We start from the raw sequence: 19,369 nt of genomic DNA on the forward strand, positions 1-19,369 counted from the left end.
GCCTTTTGAAAACAGTGGAGGTGCGGCACAGAAGTGTTTCAGAATACGAGCCAGAGTGCAAAGTCTTGTTCAGACGAGCAGTCAGCATGAAAAAGAGATGCAACACTGTGACGAGGAGAGAGAAGTTGAAAAAGGTCAGTCAGAGGAGAGGCGTCCATGAAGTGGAATGTTTTTCACTCCACCTGGTCAAGAATATCTATATCTATTTATGATCCTCGACGCACTCCTCTGTTAAGGTGTTCACGGGACGTGCTGCCTGTTGTCGCCCAGGCTGCCTCGTCCCACTTCCATTACGTAGCAGACCACCATTTGGACACCCGCAGTGACACACCGGTAAAGCAGTGACATTTATAAATAAAGCAAGTGCCTCATCGCTGGAAAAAGGATAAAAGAAAATATACAAAAATAAAAAAATAAATAAATAATAATAATAATAATAATAATAATAATAATAATAATAATAATAATAATAACAATAAATAAATAAATAAAACAAAATAAAATAAAATAAGCGCTTCTTATTATGTAAGAGGGACACTGGCCAAAAAGAAAGGAAAAAATTACCCTGTGATGTACCAACTCCTAACGAGAAAACAAAAAAGGTTATCCAGAATCAGAAGATAAATGTCTTGAAACCTCCCTCTTGAATTACAGAAACAGGCAAGGAGTTCTAGAATTTACCAGAAAAGGGATAGAAGATAGAGAGTGCTGGTTAACTCTTGCACTAGGGAGATGGACAGAATATGAATGAGAAAAAATAGAAAGCCTTGTTCGCTTGTGCTGACAAAAAAGTAACCACGATGAGATCACATGTTTGATGCAGCGTATCACTTCCCTGACATTTTATTACAAAGGAGGGACGTGTGTGTGTGTGTGTGTGTGTCAGTCAAAGGGAGGGCACAGTCTAATCGCGTGAAAGATAAGTACATACACAAGAATACATTGCCAATTTCTCACTTCATTATAAACGTAGGTAGCATCACTGGACGGTATCTCATAACTTACCACTTCAATCCTTCTTTTGCTGCAAATAGAATACGTTTCCTCATGTGAGCTCATAACGTAATGGAGAATAAGTAGAGTGACATGTTATCTGCGCACTCCTTTATCCCAACAGTCCCTTCATGGGGGGAGAGGAGACAGTGGATGACTATTTACTGGGCTGCCGCGCCGCCGCCCGCACCACAGAGGCACCACCATAGGAAAAGGACGGACGCCTCTCAAAAGCTCACTCCCGATTCAGTTTTAACATCTCATTCTCTACAGTTGGGAATAAATCAGTAAGTAAAGTTGTACTGCAGGTCTGTACATCCATGCTATTGTCGCCTGTCGCTTAACCAGTTTGTGTGGTTTGATCCGTATTCAGATAACGCTTTGGTCTCTCATAACAACTATTTTCTAAGGTCACAGAGATGATTAGTCGAGTTCTCAAGAGTGTGTCTCCTGTTAATAAAGTATGAATCTTGTTGGTCTGCCACTAGAACCATGTAAACACTTAAAAACCTGTGTAACTTCAGCTAGAGGGTTTTGAAAGTAGTGGAGGTGCAGCCAGAAGTGTTTAAGAATATGGTCAATAACTAGACTTCTCTACGGTAGCTACAGTCTCTCTCTCTCTCTCTCTCTCTCTCTCTCTCTCTCTCTCTCTCTCTCTCTCGATTGGCCAAGAGCATAAGGAGTTAAAAGAAGTTTGCTTACATTGCAATAAGAGAAAAGAAAGGTGTAATTTAAGACCGTTACTTGTGGGTAAGAATACAGATGCTTAATGGAATGGTAATGTTATGTTGAGGCAAGCTACAGGTGGAGGCACAGCCACTGTCACAATGGTGGCAGAGGCAAAGAAAGTTCAATAGGATACTCCACAAACAACGTATTTAACTGAATCAACGTGATATCTGACCCCCCCCACTTTTCTTTTCTTTTTTTTTCTTTTTTACGTGAGCCAACTTTGACATACGGCCAACTCTGAGTGAGTACAAGAGCTATAGTTTTTTGTGACTACAGTTCCATTTGCTAATGATACACACTTTTCTAATCATTGTAAGGGAAAAGGCATTGTTCATACTCGCTTTACTGCTCTCTAGGTGACGATTTTTTTTTTTTTTTTTATGTTTTGTGTTTTTTCGATAATAAAGTCTTGCTCTCTGACCGTTTTGCTTTCGACGGCGATTTTTGAACGGATTATGATTGTAAGTCAACAACAGGCCCCACAGGATGTCGCGGTGGATGGCAGTGCACGTCCAAGCAAGAGGCTCTGTGTGTGTGTGTGTGTGTGTGTGTGTGTGTGTGTGTGTGTGTGTGCGCGCGCACACACACACACACACACATACACACACACACACACACACACACACACACACACTAGTTCTGTCACCACTGACGATGTAACTCTTCGAGAAATGAGAATAAGATGAGTATACGAGTACATTTGTCACACACACACATGTGCTCATCTTCTCGGGAGCGGTAAACCTGATGTACCTGCCTCTTGTTGATTTTTTTTTCTTTTGTTTTTGTTGGTTAGTTAATTGATGAGTTCTTTTTAGTTATGTTAATTAGTTAGTTAGCGAGGTTTTTAGTTTACCAGTGAGTTAGTTTGTTAGTTAATCAGTCAATTAGATAATCAGTCATTTAGATAGCAAGATAGTTAAAATAGTTCATTATCTAATTGCGTATTTAATTAGTCGATTAATTACTTTGATAGAAAATTAAATAATGAATTAGTTACTTAGTTGGTTAGTTTAGTTAGTTAGCTTTTATTCATTCCTGCAGCATGAACTGTAATGAGCATGACAGGTGCAGAGGAGGACGCTGGCACACTGCGGCACCCTCTTGGTTGGCTCATCGTGTCGCCAGCACACAGAGCAGTACGGTGCTCCTGATTGGTCCCACTGTTATCACCACCGCCACCATGCAATATAGCTTTTCCCTGCTGGACAAATTTTCTCTCTCTCTTAATACCAAAAACTTTATAGATACAATATTTCTAATAGACTCTTAAATATTCCTGCAATGTAAAAACAAGACAAGTTTAACCTTCTCTTTTTCCCCCTTTTCTCTCCTTTCTCCATGCAAGCAGTTTGTATAGTGCTGAGAAGGTTAAGGAAAGAGGACCATAGCAGTATAAGGGTTATATGAAAAAATAAAGGGAAGCCACAGAAGTCCTTTAAGCCATTGGGCCCTGTATTAGTCAAGCATATTTCCACCTGTCGCTGCCCCAGCGACAGTCTGACTTACAAAGTCAGACTGCTTTTTTATTTTGGTTTATTCCGTAGCATGGTAGTGGTAGCACGATAGCAGAGTAGCCGAAAGATCGTAGTGCAGTAGCGTGAACTGCAATATTACATAAGAACATAAGAAATAAGGGAAGCTGCAAGAAGCCATCAGGCCTACACGTGGCAGTCCCTGTATGAAATATACCTACCTATTTCCACCTATCATCCTCATCCATAAATATGTCTAATCTTCTCTTAAGACGGCGTGGTAGACAAACAAGAGGACTGAAAAAGCACCACCGCTCGGCGCTTCTTTTCGCCATATGATAAAATGCCAGAACAACTACAAACCGCTGTAACACGAAACGACGCAACGAAAACGATTTGCATTACAGAACTTGATGTAAGTTTTTATATCTTATGTAAGAGGAGCACTGGCCAAGGGCGACAAAAATAACGAAAAAATGCCTACTGAAGCGCCACTCCTAAGAAAAGGTAACAAAGGATCATCCGAAAACTACAGGATAAGTTTCTTAAAACCTTCCCCTTGAAAGAGTTCATGATAAATATTATAAAAAAGCGCCACCAAGAGGTGTCGTGATCTGACAATTGCATTTACAACCATGTATGTTTTTTTTTATTTATCAGAAATTCACATCCCCGCCTCAGTGCGCATCTGCATGGCACGTCAGCATATCAACACGTAAGTCTCACAGATCCAAAAGCTCACAAACAAAAGCGTGCACAGCATAAGGCACCGCGTTGAGTTCACCTTCCTCACGCCACCGCTGGACTCATCAGATGATTCATATTTCAGTCACCAAACCCTTGATGCGTTTCGCTTTCATGCCCTTATTCTGAAACACTGAGTTCTCTCATCGCGACTGTTTGCAAAAACCAGAGATGATAAGCCGGCTTCACAAGAATGTATCTCCTGTTAGTAATATAGAGATCTTGTTAATCTGTCACTAAAACCGTTAAAAACAACCTTAAAACCCGTGCAACTTCAACTTGAGGCCCGTTTTCAGAAACGCTTTTCTCTTTTACCAAGACAGTTTTTAAAGATCACAGAGATGATTGGTCGGGTTCTCAAGAATGTTTCTCTTCTTTATAATGAATAAATTTTGCTAATCTGTCACTAGAACCGCAAAAAAAAAAAAAAAAAATCCTTAAAAAACGTGTAATTTCAACTATAGGCTTTTGAATGAAGTGGAGGCAGGACACAGAAGTGTTCCAGAATATGGTTCTCATTGGCAAGGCGCGCCGTGGGACCATCTTCGCTGCAGTGTGAATGGCAACTCTCCTTGTGAATCATTAACAATCGTGGGGATCCATTGTGAGGGTTCTCAGCCAGAATGAAAGAAAACGATCTGGAATGGATTCCTGAACAGTATATGTAATAATTTTGACTGTAATAATCTCAGCAAATGGAGAGACTTGGGACGGCTACAAGGGCAACAGAAGACTTTAAAAATTACGAGTAAGTAGTATTATATTTGACATGAACCAGGGAAAATCTAGATTATGCTGTGCAGCTCTGGTCCCCATATTACAGGAAGGACATAGGTCTGTTAGTGTCAGTAAAGAGAAGAATGACTAAATCAATACAGGGGATGATAAATATTCTTTAAAAAGGAGAATGAAGCTTTTGAATTTACACCCATTACAGAGGCATAAATTATGAGAGTATTTGATAAAGATCTACACAGTAAGAGATATGAAGGTCACAACAGGAATGACAAGCGAAATCCCCAGAATCGGTAATCAAGATTAGATAATGAATTCAGGTTTATCGGAGTTATATTTAAAACAAAGATAGAAAGGAATTGGTCCTCAAATACGAGTAGAGCGGTAAGTAGATGAATGGAATAGACTCAATAATCATGTTGTTAGTACCGAGTCAATAGGGAATTTTAAAAAGAAGATTAGACGAATTTATTAGATGGGAAAAGATAGGTGGTGTGACTGGAATCATGAATTGCTTGTATATATTAGGGCATCTGGATGTGTTAAGGTAATGGTATAACTATGTTAAAAGGATGAGATACTTATGTTACTGGATTTGTTAACGGCCACATATAAACTTTCATTGTTCGGCATTGCTATTGTTACTGGCGGTGTAGGAGTGTTCAAAACAATCAGGGAACGGTCTAAGACTCCGTATTTAACATCAACCGAAGTTGCACATGGCCGTGTACGTCGAGCACGGTCATTCTGCCTCCGTTCATGACCAGACTTGAGGTGCTAGGCAACGACCATCACCATGTCCTCGGTGGTGTGACGGTTGGTAGTGTGAGGGATGGTGTCTCCGTCTGTCTGGAGACCGAGTGACGTGATGCTGCCTCCACTTCCAAACCCAGCTATCTCAATAAAAGGTATACTTGAACTAATAGTGAAGATTTAGGGTTCATTAAATGTGATGTGATATTTACTCAATATCTTAGTGATTGTTTAACCTACGGATAATCTTTGATAGATTTAGGTAGTTGTGTAAGTGACGTGTTATCTATTATGTAAAGGAGTGTTACGTCTTTGATTGTTATTTGTTTTGTGTTTTATCGGTGACTAAGGTTTACGAGGCGGCAGATAATGGTGATAGTTATGACATCCTATATCTGGACTTTAGTAAAGCGTTTGATAAGGTATCCCATCAGAGGCTAATGAGAAAGGTTAGGGATAGATGGGAGTGTGTTAGACTGGATAAGGTCGTGGCTAAGCGACAGGCGACAGACAGTTGTAATAAACGGCTCGAAATTAGAGTGGGGTGCCACAGGGATCAGTTTTAGGGCCATTGTTGTTTGTAATATATATCAATGACTTAGTGGAATTAGTAGTGATGTTAGTAAGTTTGCAGATGAGACACGAAGATAGGTAGATTGATTAGGTTTTCCATGCCCTCGCTGGCCTAAACCCTCGAAAGGCTTATGGACCTGATGGGGTCCCTCCTATTGTTCTCCGAAACTGTGCCTCCGTGCTTGCTCCTTGCCTAGTCAAACTCTTTCAGCTCTGTCTGTCAGCATCTACCTTTCCTTCTTGCTGGAAGTTTGCCTACATTCAACCTGTTCCTAAAAAAGGGTGACCGTTCTAATCCCTCAAACTACCGTCCTATTGCTTTAATTCCCTGTCTATCTAAAGTTTTTGAATCTATCCTCAACAGGAAGATTCTTAAACATCTATCACTTCACAACCTTCTATCTGATCTATCTGATATGGGTTCCGTCAAGGCCGCTCTACCGGTGATCTTCTTTCTGGCTTTCCTTACTGAGTCTTGGTCATCCTCTTTTAGAGATTTTGGTGAAACTTTTGCTGTTGCCTTGGACATATCAAAAGCTTTTGATAGAGTCTGGCACAAAGCTTTGATTTCCAAACTACCCTCCTACGGCTTCTATCCTTTTCTCTGTAACTTCATCTCAAGTTTCCTTTCTGACCGTTCTATTGCTGCTGTGGTAGACGGTCACTGTTCTTCTCCTAAATCTATTAACAGTGGTGTTCCTCAGAGTTCTGTCCTGTCACCCACTCTCTTCTTATTATTCATTAATGATCTTCTAAACCAAACTTCTTGTCCTATCCACTCTTACGCTGATGATACCACCCTGCACTTTTCCACGTCTTTTCATAGACGTCCAACCCTTCAGGAGGTAAACATATCACGCAGGGAAGCCACAAAACGCTTGACTTCTGATCTTTCTAAAATTTCTGATTGGTGCAGAGCAAACTTGGTATTGTTCAATGCCTCAAAAACTCAATTCCTCCATCTATCAACTCGACACAACCTTCCAGACAACTATTCCCTCTCTTTCAATGACACTCAACTGTCCCTCTCTTCTACACTGAACATCCTCGGTCTGTCCTTTACTTATAATCTGAACTGGAAACTTCACATCTCATCTCTAGCTAAAACAGCTAAAACAGGCGTTCTGAGACGTCTCCGCCAGTTTTTCTCACCTCCCTAACTGCTAACTCTGTACAAGGGCCTTATCCGTCCATGTATGGAGTATGCTTCACATGTCTGGGGGCGGTTCCAGTCATACTGCTCTTCTAGACAGGGTGGAATCAAAAGCTTTTCGTCTCATCAACTCCTCTCCTCTAACTGACTGTCTTCAGCCTTTCTCTCACCGCCGCAATGTTGCATATCTAGCTGCCTTCTACCGCTATTTTCATGCTAACTGGTCTTCTGATCTTGCTAACTGCATGCCTCCCCTCCTTCCGCGGCCTCGCTGCACAAGACTTTCTTCTTTCTCTCACCCCTATTCTGTCCACCTTTCTAACGTAAGAGTTAACCAGTATTCTCAATCATTCATCCCTTTCTCTGGTAAACTCTGGAACTCCCTACCTGCTTCTGTATTTCCATCTTCCTATGACTTGAATTCCTTCAAGAGGGAGGTTTCAAGACACTTATTCATCAGTTTTTGACCACTGCTTTGACCCTTTTATGGGACAGGCATTTCAGTGGGCATATTTTTTTATTTGATTTTTGTTGCCCTTGGCCAGTGTCCTTCCTACATAAAAAAAAAAAGGTCAGAATCGGATGCCATCGCCTTGAAGGCATATTTAGATAGGATGAACGAATTGACGAACAGATGGCAAATGCAGTTTAATATCAATAAATGCAAAGTACTTAACGTAGGTAGAGGAAACCCACACAGTAGGTACACAATAAACAACGAAGCTCTGATAGCTTCAGGGTACGAAAAAAATTTAGGAGTTATAGTTAGCTCTGAACTCCGTCTAGGAAAGCAATGCATAGAGGCTAGAAACAGGGCAAATAGGGTATTAGGATTAATTTTCAAGAGTATTAAAAGTAGAAGCCCCGAAGTAATAATATTAAAGTTATATTTCGCGCTGGTCAGACCTCATCTAGACTACGCTGTGCAATTCTGGTCCCCACATTATAGGAAGGATATAGGTCTATTAGAATCAGTACAAAGGGGAATGATTAAAAGGATACAGGGGATGAGGAGTATTCCTTACGAAGCGAGACTGAAGCTGTTAAATTTGCACTCTTTAGAGAGACGTAGGTTAAGAGGGGACCTGATAGAAGTCTGTAAGTGGTATAAGGGTTATAATTTGGGGAACGTAAGCAAAATTCCTAGGATTAGTAATCAGGATAGAACAAGAAATAACGGGTTCAAGCTTGAAAAAATTTAGGTTTAAAAATGAGATAGAAGGAAACTGGTTCTCTCAAATAGAGTGGTAGATTAATGGAACGGACTCGGTAATCTTAGTGCTAAGTCATTAGGGTGCTTTAAGGGCAGCGTCGCGGCGGCGGCGTCAGTCTCCTTCCCATGGGATGGCGCGCACCAGTCACAAGTGTGAGGTACCATGACATCACCATATGTTCCCATTCGCTGAATGATGCACGATGTATGTATTACCTGTGTTTATCGCGCCGCCGCTTCACTACGGTCACTCACGCTTGGGCTCTGTGAATACCTTGTGGGTTTCGACACGCTCACGGCCTGATAACACTCACTGACAAGCTAAACCAACCTACCAACATATGGGAAAAAAAAATTATATTCTATATATAGAAAAATAGGATATTAGCCCTTTCGCTGCGGTACGCAGCAATTCACACCACTAAGAGCAATGTATGGAGTCCTTATAAGCATCTGTAAGGAAGAAGGGGATGATAAAAATATATCTTGCAAAATCTGGCCGGTATACAACGTTTGGAGGTGACTGTAAAACTAGGAAAGATGTCTCAGAGTGGTTATCAATTAAAGAAACGTGCCAAAAAGCAGTGAAAGGTTAAGAGGCAAGCTGGCATTAGCAAATCTCTCTCTCTCTCTCTCTGTTTAGGCCATGTTCCGCACAGTGAGTCAGAGAGCGTCTCGAGCGTGGGCGGCAGCGGTCGTGAATGGGCACAGATCGCTGCAGACCACCGCCGCCGCCGCCAGTCACCAGGCACCCGTGGCACCCCTGGCACCCTCCCTCTCCAAGGCCATGACCACCTCGGCCAGACCCGCAGAGTAAGTATGTGTATGTTCTTTGATTGGTATAGGGGGTAGCTGCCACAATTTCATGGAGGAAATCAGGAGAGTCAGACACAACTTCTAACTATAGGGGATATAACAAGGATGACGTAAGGAAGAGTTTCAGGGTCAGTAATCAGAACATCATAAGAAATACTGGGTTCAAGCTTGAAAAAAAAAAAAAAAGTTACATTTTAAAAAGATGGGAAAGTGGTAAATGAGTGGAACAGGCTCAGTAATCAGATTGTTAGTGTTGAGTTATTAAGGTGCTTTAGAAGAAGATTAGACAAATTTATGGGTGGGGATGATAGGTGTGTCATGATCCCGCTTATATTTCCAGGAAAGTTACACTGATCCCAGAAAGTTTTAAAAGTCTGGATTTTTAAAGGCCTCGAATACCTACCCGACCTATCCGAAATCGCCAGCTATCAAGCCCTCTCACCAAACCCTTACCTTGGCACAGCACGCCAGGAATTACCTTAATATCAGATCAGTGTTGGGTAGAAAGTACAATTATTCTATATAACAGAATATATTCGTAATCATGTTAACTTAAAGATAAATTGAGATACTGAACATTAAAGGAAATTAGAGAACAAATTTCTAACCGAGACCAATGCAGAATAATTCCCACACTCAATTACAATAGATTCAGGCTCTTATTTTGCCTCCCTTGTTGCTCAAAGGTTATACAGGCTAATATATGACATTCCCATCACTTCACAAAGCACTAAAACCCTTTTAGTCCTTTACAGGCCGCTGAAATATTTTCCCCAGCTGTAGGAATTTCCCTAGACGCCATCACTGTGTCACCAAATAACAATCCCCATATTTTACCTCCTCAAACCTCACAAGACATCACCACCAACATCATAGTTCACCTATAGCACCATAGCACCATCCCTAAAGACACCAATAACGCCACAACACCACCACGACCCTGCTTCTCAGCTCCGACGCTATCCCTCAGCGTTACTTCACCGACACAACTCACCAACCTCACCAACCGAATTTCAGCGGACAAGAGTTCTTGGTATCACAAAAGACTCACCAAGCTGATCCTAGATGTCAGGGTTATGCCACCACGTCGCCAATATCTCCACACAATCACTCAATCACCACAACGCCACCCAAACTTATCCCTTGAGAACATCCCCCCTTCCTTTCCTCTCAGGGCCTCCTTGCACTCTGAAGAATTCTGCTGATTCAGGTACAAGAGACAGACATGTATCGCCTCTCGCCTCCACACATTCCACCTCGAATACACCTTTTCCTTGACATACACACACACATAAAGAACTTAAATTATGAAGAGAATAATACTACATGATATAAGATGAGTAAATAAGTCTTATACGAATTAATAACTAAGAATGAAGATACGTTTAAAAGGAAAACGGAACACGGGGTATACTAAGAAAACGTGTTCCTTTTCAGGGAACTCGGCCAATAACATGATAGGTGAAAATATGGAGATTGGTATTTTCATGCAGGGACAGCTACGTGTAGTTCTGATGGCTTCTTGCAGCTTCCCTATTTTAAGTTCTTATGTTCTTTATGTGTGTGAGTCGCAACGTGAGGCAGAGGCATAAAGTCCGCTTTCCTGCCTCCAGTGACGCCCACGCGGGGACATCCACATACTTCACGGTCACAAAGCATTCATGAAAATCTTTACCACTCGTCCGGGTATTTCATTCAGAAGTCTTAGGATGTGCCAAACCTTTGTGTCCCTAACACACCACACACTGGCATGTCTCAGCCGCAGGTCCAGAGTTCACAAGGTTACACTGTGTTTCAATGTAACCTTTGGTGTGCCTTCTTTCCACAGAGAAGAGGCGGTGCGGTGGAGGTTCGCAGCGGATGACAAGGTGCGGGGCATGGTGGCGCGGGTGGAAGTGAGCACGCGGCAGACCACCAACCTCACCCTCAACTCCTCCAAGCCCATCACCCCCACCCTGGTGGAGGAGGCGCTCCAACATCTATACGAGTAAGTGCAATGCAAGGTCCATTACGTCACACTACACAAGCAAGGAAGAGCCCCTAAAACTTCATGGTTATTTATATGTAGTGAGTGCACATGCTATACAAGCAAGGCAGGGAAACATAAGGTTCTTGACAGCTATTTATAGTCAGTGCATCCATTTATGGTGCTTGAAATGCCCCTCTCTGAGTAAGTGCAGTGCAAGGTCCATTACGTCACACCACACAGAGCAGGGTAAAAAGAAAGTTCTTGATAGTTATCTATGCATGTGGTCAGTAAAAGTACATTTATAGCTGGGATATCAAAAGTGGTGTCAGAATAACTTAATTAGAATGTTTGGATGTACATATTGCAATTTGTGCAGCACCATGTAACAGCTTGGTGTCCTTCAGCCAGTGTTCTGTAGCAAACTCCTGCATTCCATCCCCTCTCTATAGAACAGTGATAGCACTTTTGACAAACGAAGTTCTTTTGAAGACATTACTTTAATTAACATAATGATATTATTACATAACATCAATTTCACCTCACAATGCATCATCTTCACTTCTGATGCCAACCTGCATGAATGAAATTTGTAATACTTTCTTCTTTGCCATGGGTCAGTGGAGTCAGAGGAGTCAGTGGAGCCAGTACTCCTCACTTGTGATTAGAACAAAATTAATATATTCATATCCCAGCGCTTTTAATTTTTAATTTTTAATTTTTCTTTTTTATTCTTTTTAAAGTTGAACAGCTTATTGTTGTGATATCTTTCAATTTAACATTACTAGTATTTTCAAGCAATTTTATGACTTTTATTATTTGTTGCGGCGCCACACAAAAAAATTTTTACCACTTCACTTCATTTCACTTCACTTCTTTGTCATGCACATCAGCCACCATAGACATGAACTGCAACACAAAAAGATAGCGAGACCTACTTGCAGTCTGATAAGGGCAGGTAATGAAGAGTCTTGGTCAAAAAATCTCCATCTTTGTTCAGGTGATAGCTTTCGAAAAAAAAAAAAAAAAAACAGACCAGATAATGATGAAATTAATGAAACAAAGTTGAATCCCAGATTTGACTTAACATAATTTGAGGTGAAGGGCTGGAAAAAAAATAACAGTGATTAGAGGGACAATTTATGGGGATAAGTTTGAAAACAAAGGTAGAGGCGAGGCGAGGGTGCGGTGCTGTGGTTGTGCAGAGGAGAGATGAGGAGCGCGTGGGGAGGAAGGTGCTGGAGATGGATCCACCAGGTAACAGAAAGAGAGGAAGCCCAGAGAGAAGGTTTATGATGCACTGCAGGAAAACAGAGTAAAGCATAGATGGATGATCAGCTGTAGCGACCACTAGCAGGACTAGCTTGAAGATGTTCCATGTGCACGCCGTGAGGTGGAGACCATCGCGTGTGTGTGTTCAGGTGCAAATCGTGAAACCTGCGATTGCCTCAGGTGACCTCACTGTTGTGGCGACGAGCACGTTTGTTCTGTTTATTGGTAGGATATTGCTTGGTTGGCAGATGGCACTGCATCTCATTTCATAATATATGTCATTAATTGCAGTTAAGCCCGGCAATCAGGATGAGTCTCACCCTTTGTTTCGTCCATAGCAAGGTGGAGTCCCTCAGGCTGTGTTTCCGGCTGCGTGATGGGAAGCTGTGGATCGCTGACATGCCACACCGCAAGCTGGACTTTCAGGTACAGCATCATTACAGCAGCACACAGCACTGCTGCTCTGGTAGTCTTTGGTGAATATAATGTTTCAACGAGGGACTCACAGCCCTCGTGTGTGGCTGCAGGAAGAGGAATTCTTCTGTGGCCGCTTGACTGTCGCACTCCTGGCCAAACTCAAAACTGGCACCCTTAAGTGGTGTGCCATTGACTTGTACTTGGCGAGGCACAAGACTGGCATCCACTGAACGCTATGTGGTGTGCCGGTGGGTGACTTGTGCTTGGCGAGGCACAAGACTGGCACCCACTGAACGCTGTGTGGTGTGCCGGTGACTTGTACTTGGCGAGGCACAAGACTGGCACCCACTGAACGCTGTGTGGTGTGCCAGTGACTTGTACTTGGCGAGGCACAAGACTAGCACCCACTGAATGCTGTGTGGTGTGCCGGTGACTTGTACCTGAGTCAAGGTGCATAATTCATTGCTAATCTGAGGCGTGTCTGGCTACATCTAGTTTGTGCTTGTTTCCACTTAGAGTAGCTCTACTGAGGCACATAGAACATTCTGTTAGTGGTGTTCACCACCGGTGAATCCTTTCAGGTGGTGAGCGGCGGTGACTTGGAGGAGCAGCACATCTTGCTGAGGGACTCTCCATTCAACCTTCATGATGGACCGCTGTGGAAAACCCGTCTCATGCCGTGCCCTGAGGATGCTGTGTGCCACTTCCCAGAGGTGAAGGCAGCCTTACCTCACCAGTGCCACATCTTGATGACCCTGCACCACGCCGCCAACGACGGAATGGTGGTGATGATGGTGACACAGCTGCTGATTGACATTCTGGACAGCCTCCTGCAGGGTCTGCCCGTGAGCAGCCAGCCGGTCGGGGAGCTGTGTGAAGGCTTTGAGGTGGTGGAGGAGGAGGCCAGGATCAGAGCAGCACTGCTCCAGGACCCAGAGAGGCTGGTAGCAGCGCTCAGGCAGCACGTGGAAAGCAAGCGCCTTCCTCTGCTCATGGAGGCCTTTGGTCTGCCCAAAGCAGAGGACTGGACCACCAAGAACCTGCCGCCAGTCGTCCTTGACAACCAGCGCATGGAGAAGTTTGCTGCCAAGTGTCGCTCCGTGGGCGCCACCATCAACGCTGGCTTCACCGCGCTCATCAACACAGCGCTGGTGGAGTTGGTACAGGAGGCGGGGCTGGACAAGGACGTCTACCACTTGTCAAGCAGTCATCCTGTCGACACTCGCCGCCTCATGAAGAATACCCAGAACATCCCTCTGGGCTACCACGCCATCCCCATGACTCAGTGCACTGCCACGCCCCGAAACGTGAAGGAACACTTCTGGCAGTACGTCAAGACAGTGGACGTGAAGCTCCGGGACAAAATCAAGAGGAATTACAGTTGTGAACAGAGAGTGTTGGACGCGATGCTGAGGCCCCAAGACTACACACATGAGGCACACAGTGTTCTCCGGCAGCTGCCTTCCGGCGAGTACTTGTTCTCAAATCTGTACTCACCCCGCACGTCCTATGCAGGCGCCGGCAAGTGCGTGCAGCTGACTGCCGCGGCTAACTACATGACCATCCACAATGAAAAGTACTCTCTGGGCGTGGGACTGTTCAGCTTCCGTGGACAAGCGCGGCTGCAGCTTGCCTACTCGACGGCGGCCGTCAGTGAGGAGGTGGCCTACAAGTGTCTGGAGAAGAAACTTGCCTTGTTTAATGAATTGACTGATGAACTAGATTAAGTAGCATCTGCTCTGCTCTTCTGGGGAGTACTGATTAATCTTATTATGACGAGGAATATCTCATTGATTCCGAAATTGTATGAATGTTTCAGAATAGCATTACCAGTAGTTTGAGTACTTAAGAACCAAACAAGCAGATGCTGGTTTTAGTGCTTTAGTCTTAGAGAAAGTTCTCGCATCGTCCTTGTGTATGATGTCACCACAGCCCTGAGGCAGGAATTGCTAATGTTGACAGAAGCACAGAAGTTGCCTCACGCGAGACAGTTCTGATATTTTTTATTTTTTTTTATTTTTATGTAAGTTTTTACAAAGACAGGCTAATTCAGATAGGGATTGGGTTGAGTTAGCATGTAAATTTATGAACATGTGCTCCATTTAATCGAAGGGTGTCAGTCCCGGTGAGGAGTGACACAATTACATATTCGGAAAAGAACAATGTAATATATAAGGTTTTCTGGATGATGCTTTGCTGACTGGAGCAACATTGTTGTTGCTGATACCACACGTGCAGTATTTCATTTCATTTTTTTTTTTATTATCTACTCATCCATCATATTTTTTATCTACTGTTATTTTCTTTTTCTTTTTTTCTTTTTAATCAACCGATGCGTACATGAAACCAGTGCAGGACGAGGTTGGGCAAGGCTGGTCTCCCCTCTATACCCGTGCACTACCGGGAACAAGATCGAAATAACAAGGCCAAGGGAACGCAAGCTGCGGGGCGAAACGAGGTCAAACCCATAGTCTTTTCCTGGCTTGGGGTTCAAACCCTGTCCTCTCAGCTGCACTCTTATCTTTTGATAACTGAGCATCATGCACTCCACTGTATATCTGTTAGTTGCCCCAAGGACACTGTGATAAAACATTATTTTGTCCGTTGATAAAACATTATTTTGTCCGTCCCGTGACTGACGTGTTAGCGTCTTGACGAAGATTGTGCAACGGTCATTCTTACTTCACGTCTGTTGTGCACAGCACATATAATAATAATAATAATAATAATAATAATAATAATAATAATAATAATAATAATAAACGGTTTATTATTTAGGCAGTTAACAAACTAAAAATGTACAGAGGGGGTGGGGAAATACTTAACATTAATCCTAAAGGTAAGTCTAATCTAGAAAGGACTATTGACTGATGGGTCGCACCATGGTGGAAATCGCGCTGAGTCTGTACCGGTCCGTGCGCGGCGCCTTTCGGGGCGTTATTTTGTTGTGGTGTCTGGTGGCACGGACCGGGCAAGGCGCGTCAGGCTGCAGCGTGTGTCTGAGACGTGGATTATGCAGTAGTCCCCTTCCAAACTTCTCCAGAGCCTCTCGGTGCCTGGTGGATAGTCTGGACAGACTCAGGGTGGTCAGTGCTTCTCCATAGGTGGTGTAGGCAGGGCCAAGGATGACTCTGCACGCCCTTTTCTGCACACTCTCCAGCTGTAACTGTTGAGTGTGTGTGAGGGAGGAGGACCATGCTGGGGAGGCATACATGAGTTTGGGGAGGATGAAGGTGAGGTACACCCCCTTTAACTCGTCTATCGGCGTCCCCAGCGACCTGAGTCTGCACAGCATGTACAGCCTGTAGGTAGTTGATCTTACGGTGCTGGCGACATGCTGCTTCCAGGTCACCTGGTCGTCCACCGTGACTCCGAGAAGCTTGGCACATCGGACCACCTGGAGGGGGTGAGGGCCCACTGTGAGCTGGGGAGGGGGCACTGGTACAGAGGAGGTACAGAAATGCATCACCACAGTTTTCCTGTGGTTGATGGTCATCCTGCTCTCCTCCGTCCACGTCTGCAGTCGCTCCAGAATTGCTTGCAGTGGCGAGTAGTCCGGATTCTTGGTGGAAACTGGGATGCCCACGGTGCAGTCGTCCACATACTTCCAACAATGGGGGGTGTCAGTGAGGGCGTCGTTAATGAGGAGGAGGAAGCATAGTGGACCCATCCTGGTCCCCTGGGGGACCCCACATGTCAGCTGTTGGAAATTAGAGACAGAGCCCTGATAGCGAACGGCCTGACGCCTCCCTGTGAGGAAGTCGGCTAGCCACGCTACCAGGTTAGGAGGGAGACCCAGACTTATTGCCTTGCTGATGACAACAGTGTGATCAACAAGATCAAAGGCTTTTTTGAAGTCCACAAAAGCAACAGCTAGAGAGGTGTTTCGCTTGTCCAGGTGGCTGTGGATGAATTCAAGGAAGCTGGCCAGGTAATGGGAGGTGGAGGTGGCTTTAATATTTCCAAATTGCCTGATATCCACGGTATTACAAATTTCGGTGTAGGCCCAGTCATACACAAAATCTTCACAAACAAGGCTAGGGATGGGGGTGATAAGAGACTGGCCTGAGGTCACCGAGTGACTGTGGACTGGAAGTTTTGGGGATGGGGGTGAGGTAAGATGTCTTCCAGTCCGCGGGGCAAGAGTGTTGGGAGAGAGAGGCGTTTATTATGGAGCATAGCTGTGTTGCTAGCTCTACAGCAAACTCCTTGTAATTTTTTTATAGGAAGGTCAGTGGGTGTGGTGGATCTTGGTTTGAATTTGAGTATTCTCTTAAAAACATCCACCGCCTGGACAATGGGGGGAGGGGTGGGAGCGGGAAGATAGGCAGGAAGCTGAGTGGTGTGGAGGGGAGGAAAGGTTTGACAGATAGCAGCAAAGTGATCGTTCATCTCCTGAGCCACGAGATTAGCAGGAAGGTGTGAGGTGCGAGGAAGAGATGAAGTGTGCTTTTGTAGGCCACACAAAGCTTTGATCTTAGCGTACCACTGTCTGTTGTTGGCCAGCTTGAGGTGGTGTATCTTGTCTGGGTAATAGCTTGCCTTGTGTGTGTGTGTGTGTGTATGTGTATCCGCCAAGCGGCCTAAAAATTATTAAATACATTTCATTTTTTGCAGAGATGTCTGTCTTTACCATTTTAGTTCCTTACTTTTCTTCTCTCCAGGATGAACCAGAGTTGTATACATTTCTGTTTACTAATTCTGAAAACGGCCTCCCTACACAAAACAGACATGAAATATAATACTTTTACTAAGAGGCTAAAAAAAATGTATGCAATATTATATATGTATAATGTTACCTGTGATCAACACTTTTCGAGAAATATTTTTTTTCTCATTTGAAAGAAGCTTACATCTCTATTGATTAACTATTTATAGATTATTATGATACAGCTTCACGCTAGAAAAAAATAACAATAAACAATGTGATTCAGTCGTCATAATAAACAACCTCTTGTAGTTGTTGTCTTTCTTGCCTCAGGATACATGTTAATTCCTGGTAGAACTTTATGTCATGTGCATTTTACTTTATCCTCAACTCTGAGCGACTGTGGTTGCCAGATAACGAATATTCAATGTGTTTTCCTGTCTTGCTACAATAATTCACTCTCCGGCCATAGGTTTGCTACAAGAGCCACTACTTGAGCTATGAGAAGTTTGGAAGAGCGTGGCTGTTCCGAGCATTATGTAAGGTATGGATGTGATTCCATGGAATGAGAATGAATTAGAAAAGTCAGGAGTAGGACAGAGTAGAGTAGCAAGAATGGCACTGAATGCATCAAGGTATGCAACGATAGAGGCTTTGAGGGAACACAGGCTGGAGTACGTTTAGAGAGAGACATGTAAAGGCAACCCTGAGATACAAGGCTAGATTAGAGCCAATGGATGATGCAAAATTAATGAGAAATGTGTTTCTATGGAATGTTAGGAGCAGCAGATGGGGGGAGAAGTGTGTTAGGATGGCAGTAAAGAGTGGCTTGGAAATTAAATGGGCCAATCAGTGGCTTGAGGGGAAACCTGTTGAGAGTGACTGGAGTATGATTGCTAGAAATGGAGGGGGTCTAGAATGGGATGTAAGAAAGTGGAAGAATGAGACAGATAGAGTAATGAAACATGTGCGACTGAGTAAATGGAAGAATAAGATGGAACAAAAGAGTACTTTGGAGTGGTATAGAGAGAAAGAGCCCCCAATGTATGAAAAGTGGTGTGAGGGAAGCCTGGGTGGTGGTCTCTTCGAAGCGAGGGCACAGTGTATGGATGTGAATGCAAGAAGTTACAGATAGTCTGCCAGATGTGTGACATGGGAGAGGATGAGACGGTGGAGCATGTGATGCTGGAGTGTGTGAAGTATGCCAGAGACAGGAATGACATGATGCAAGTGATACTGACTGAGTTAGGGCATGATAGGAATGAAAGAGTGGAGAAGACAGGAAAGGAGTGGATGGTGTTGCAGCAGCAGGCAGCAGTCCAGATGATATACCGTATGAGCTCTACAAGAATGGTGGGGAGGTAGTGATTGATAGAATGACTGAATTATTCAACCGAGTGTGGGATGAAGAGAGAGTGCCAAGAAAGTGGAATGAGAGCCGAGTGTGTCTGTTGCATAAGGGAGGATTTAAGAGTAAGAACGAGTTGAACAACAGGCCAATTCCATTAGTGAATACAATAGGTAAAGTTTTCAGTGCAGTGTTGAATGCAAATGGACTGAGAGAGCTGGAGTGCTGGGTGAAGAACAGAATGGATTTCGTGTGGATAGGAGAGCTGAGGACAATATGCTTGTGGTGAATGAAATGATTGAGAAGAAAAAGGAGGGGTGAGTGTGGGGAATGATAAAGTATGTGTGCTCCTTTATGCAGATGACGTAGTTGTTATGAGTGAATCGGCAGATAAGCTTCAAAGTTTGTTGGATGTGGTGGATGGCTATGGTAAAGACTTTGGAGTAAGGTTTAGCAGTGAGAAAAGCAAAGTAATGATTGTGAATAGGTCAGAGGATGAAAGTAATGTGGTATGGAGACTTGGAGAGAATG

The 19,369-nt window shown here is 43.7% G+C and overlaps 1 protein-coding gene across 1 annotated transcript; it reads left to right on the forward strand.

Annotated features, from left to right (window-relative positions):
- Positions 1–1,121: 1,121 nt before the first annotated feature.
- LOC135113247 (uncharacterized) lies at positions 1,122–15,605 on the forward strand. Its single transcript, XM_064028441.1, has 5 exons — positions 1,122–1,280; positions 9,015–9,184; positions 11,016–11,174; positions 12,764–12,851; positions 13,424–15,605. Exons 2-5 carry the CDS (start codon positions 9,018–9,020, stop codon positions 14,567–14,569), a joined length of 1,560 nt encoding a protein of 519 aa, XP_063884511.1. The 5' UTR covers positions 1,122–1,280; positions 9,015–9,017; the 3' UTR covers positions 14,570–15,605.
- The last annotated feature ends 3,764 nt before the right edge of the window (positions 15,606–19,369 follow it).

Source organism: Scylla paramamosain, chromosome 25, assembly GCF_035594125.1.
Source record: "Scylla paramamosain isolate STU-SP2022 chromosome 25, ASM3559412v1, whole genome shotgun sequence".
In the NCBI taxonomy this organism is placed as follows: domain Eukaryota; kingdom Metazoa; phylum Arthropoda; class Malacostraca; order Decapoda; family Portunidae; genus Scylla; species Scylla paramamosain.

What these genes read in the sequence shown, in the direction of transcription:
- LOC135113247 (XM_064028441.1), top strand. Translation starts at nt 9,018, where the DNA reads ATGTTCCGCACAGTGAGTCAGAGAGCGTCTCGAGCGTGGGCGGCAGCG. An exon ending in ACCTCGGCCAGACCCGCAGA is followed by an intron (nt 9,185 to 11,015) that starts GTAAGTATGTGT and finishes TTCTTTCCACAG; the next exon opens with AGAAGAGGCGGTGCGGTGGA. An exon ending in GCGCTCCAACATCTATACGA is followed by an intron (nt 11,175 to 12,763) that starts GTAAGTGCAATG and finishes TTTCGTCCATAG; the next exon opens with CAAGGTGGAGTCCCTCAGGC.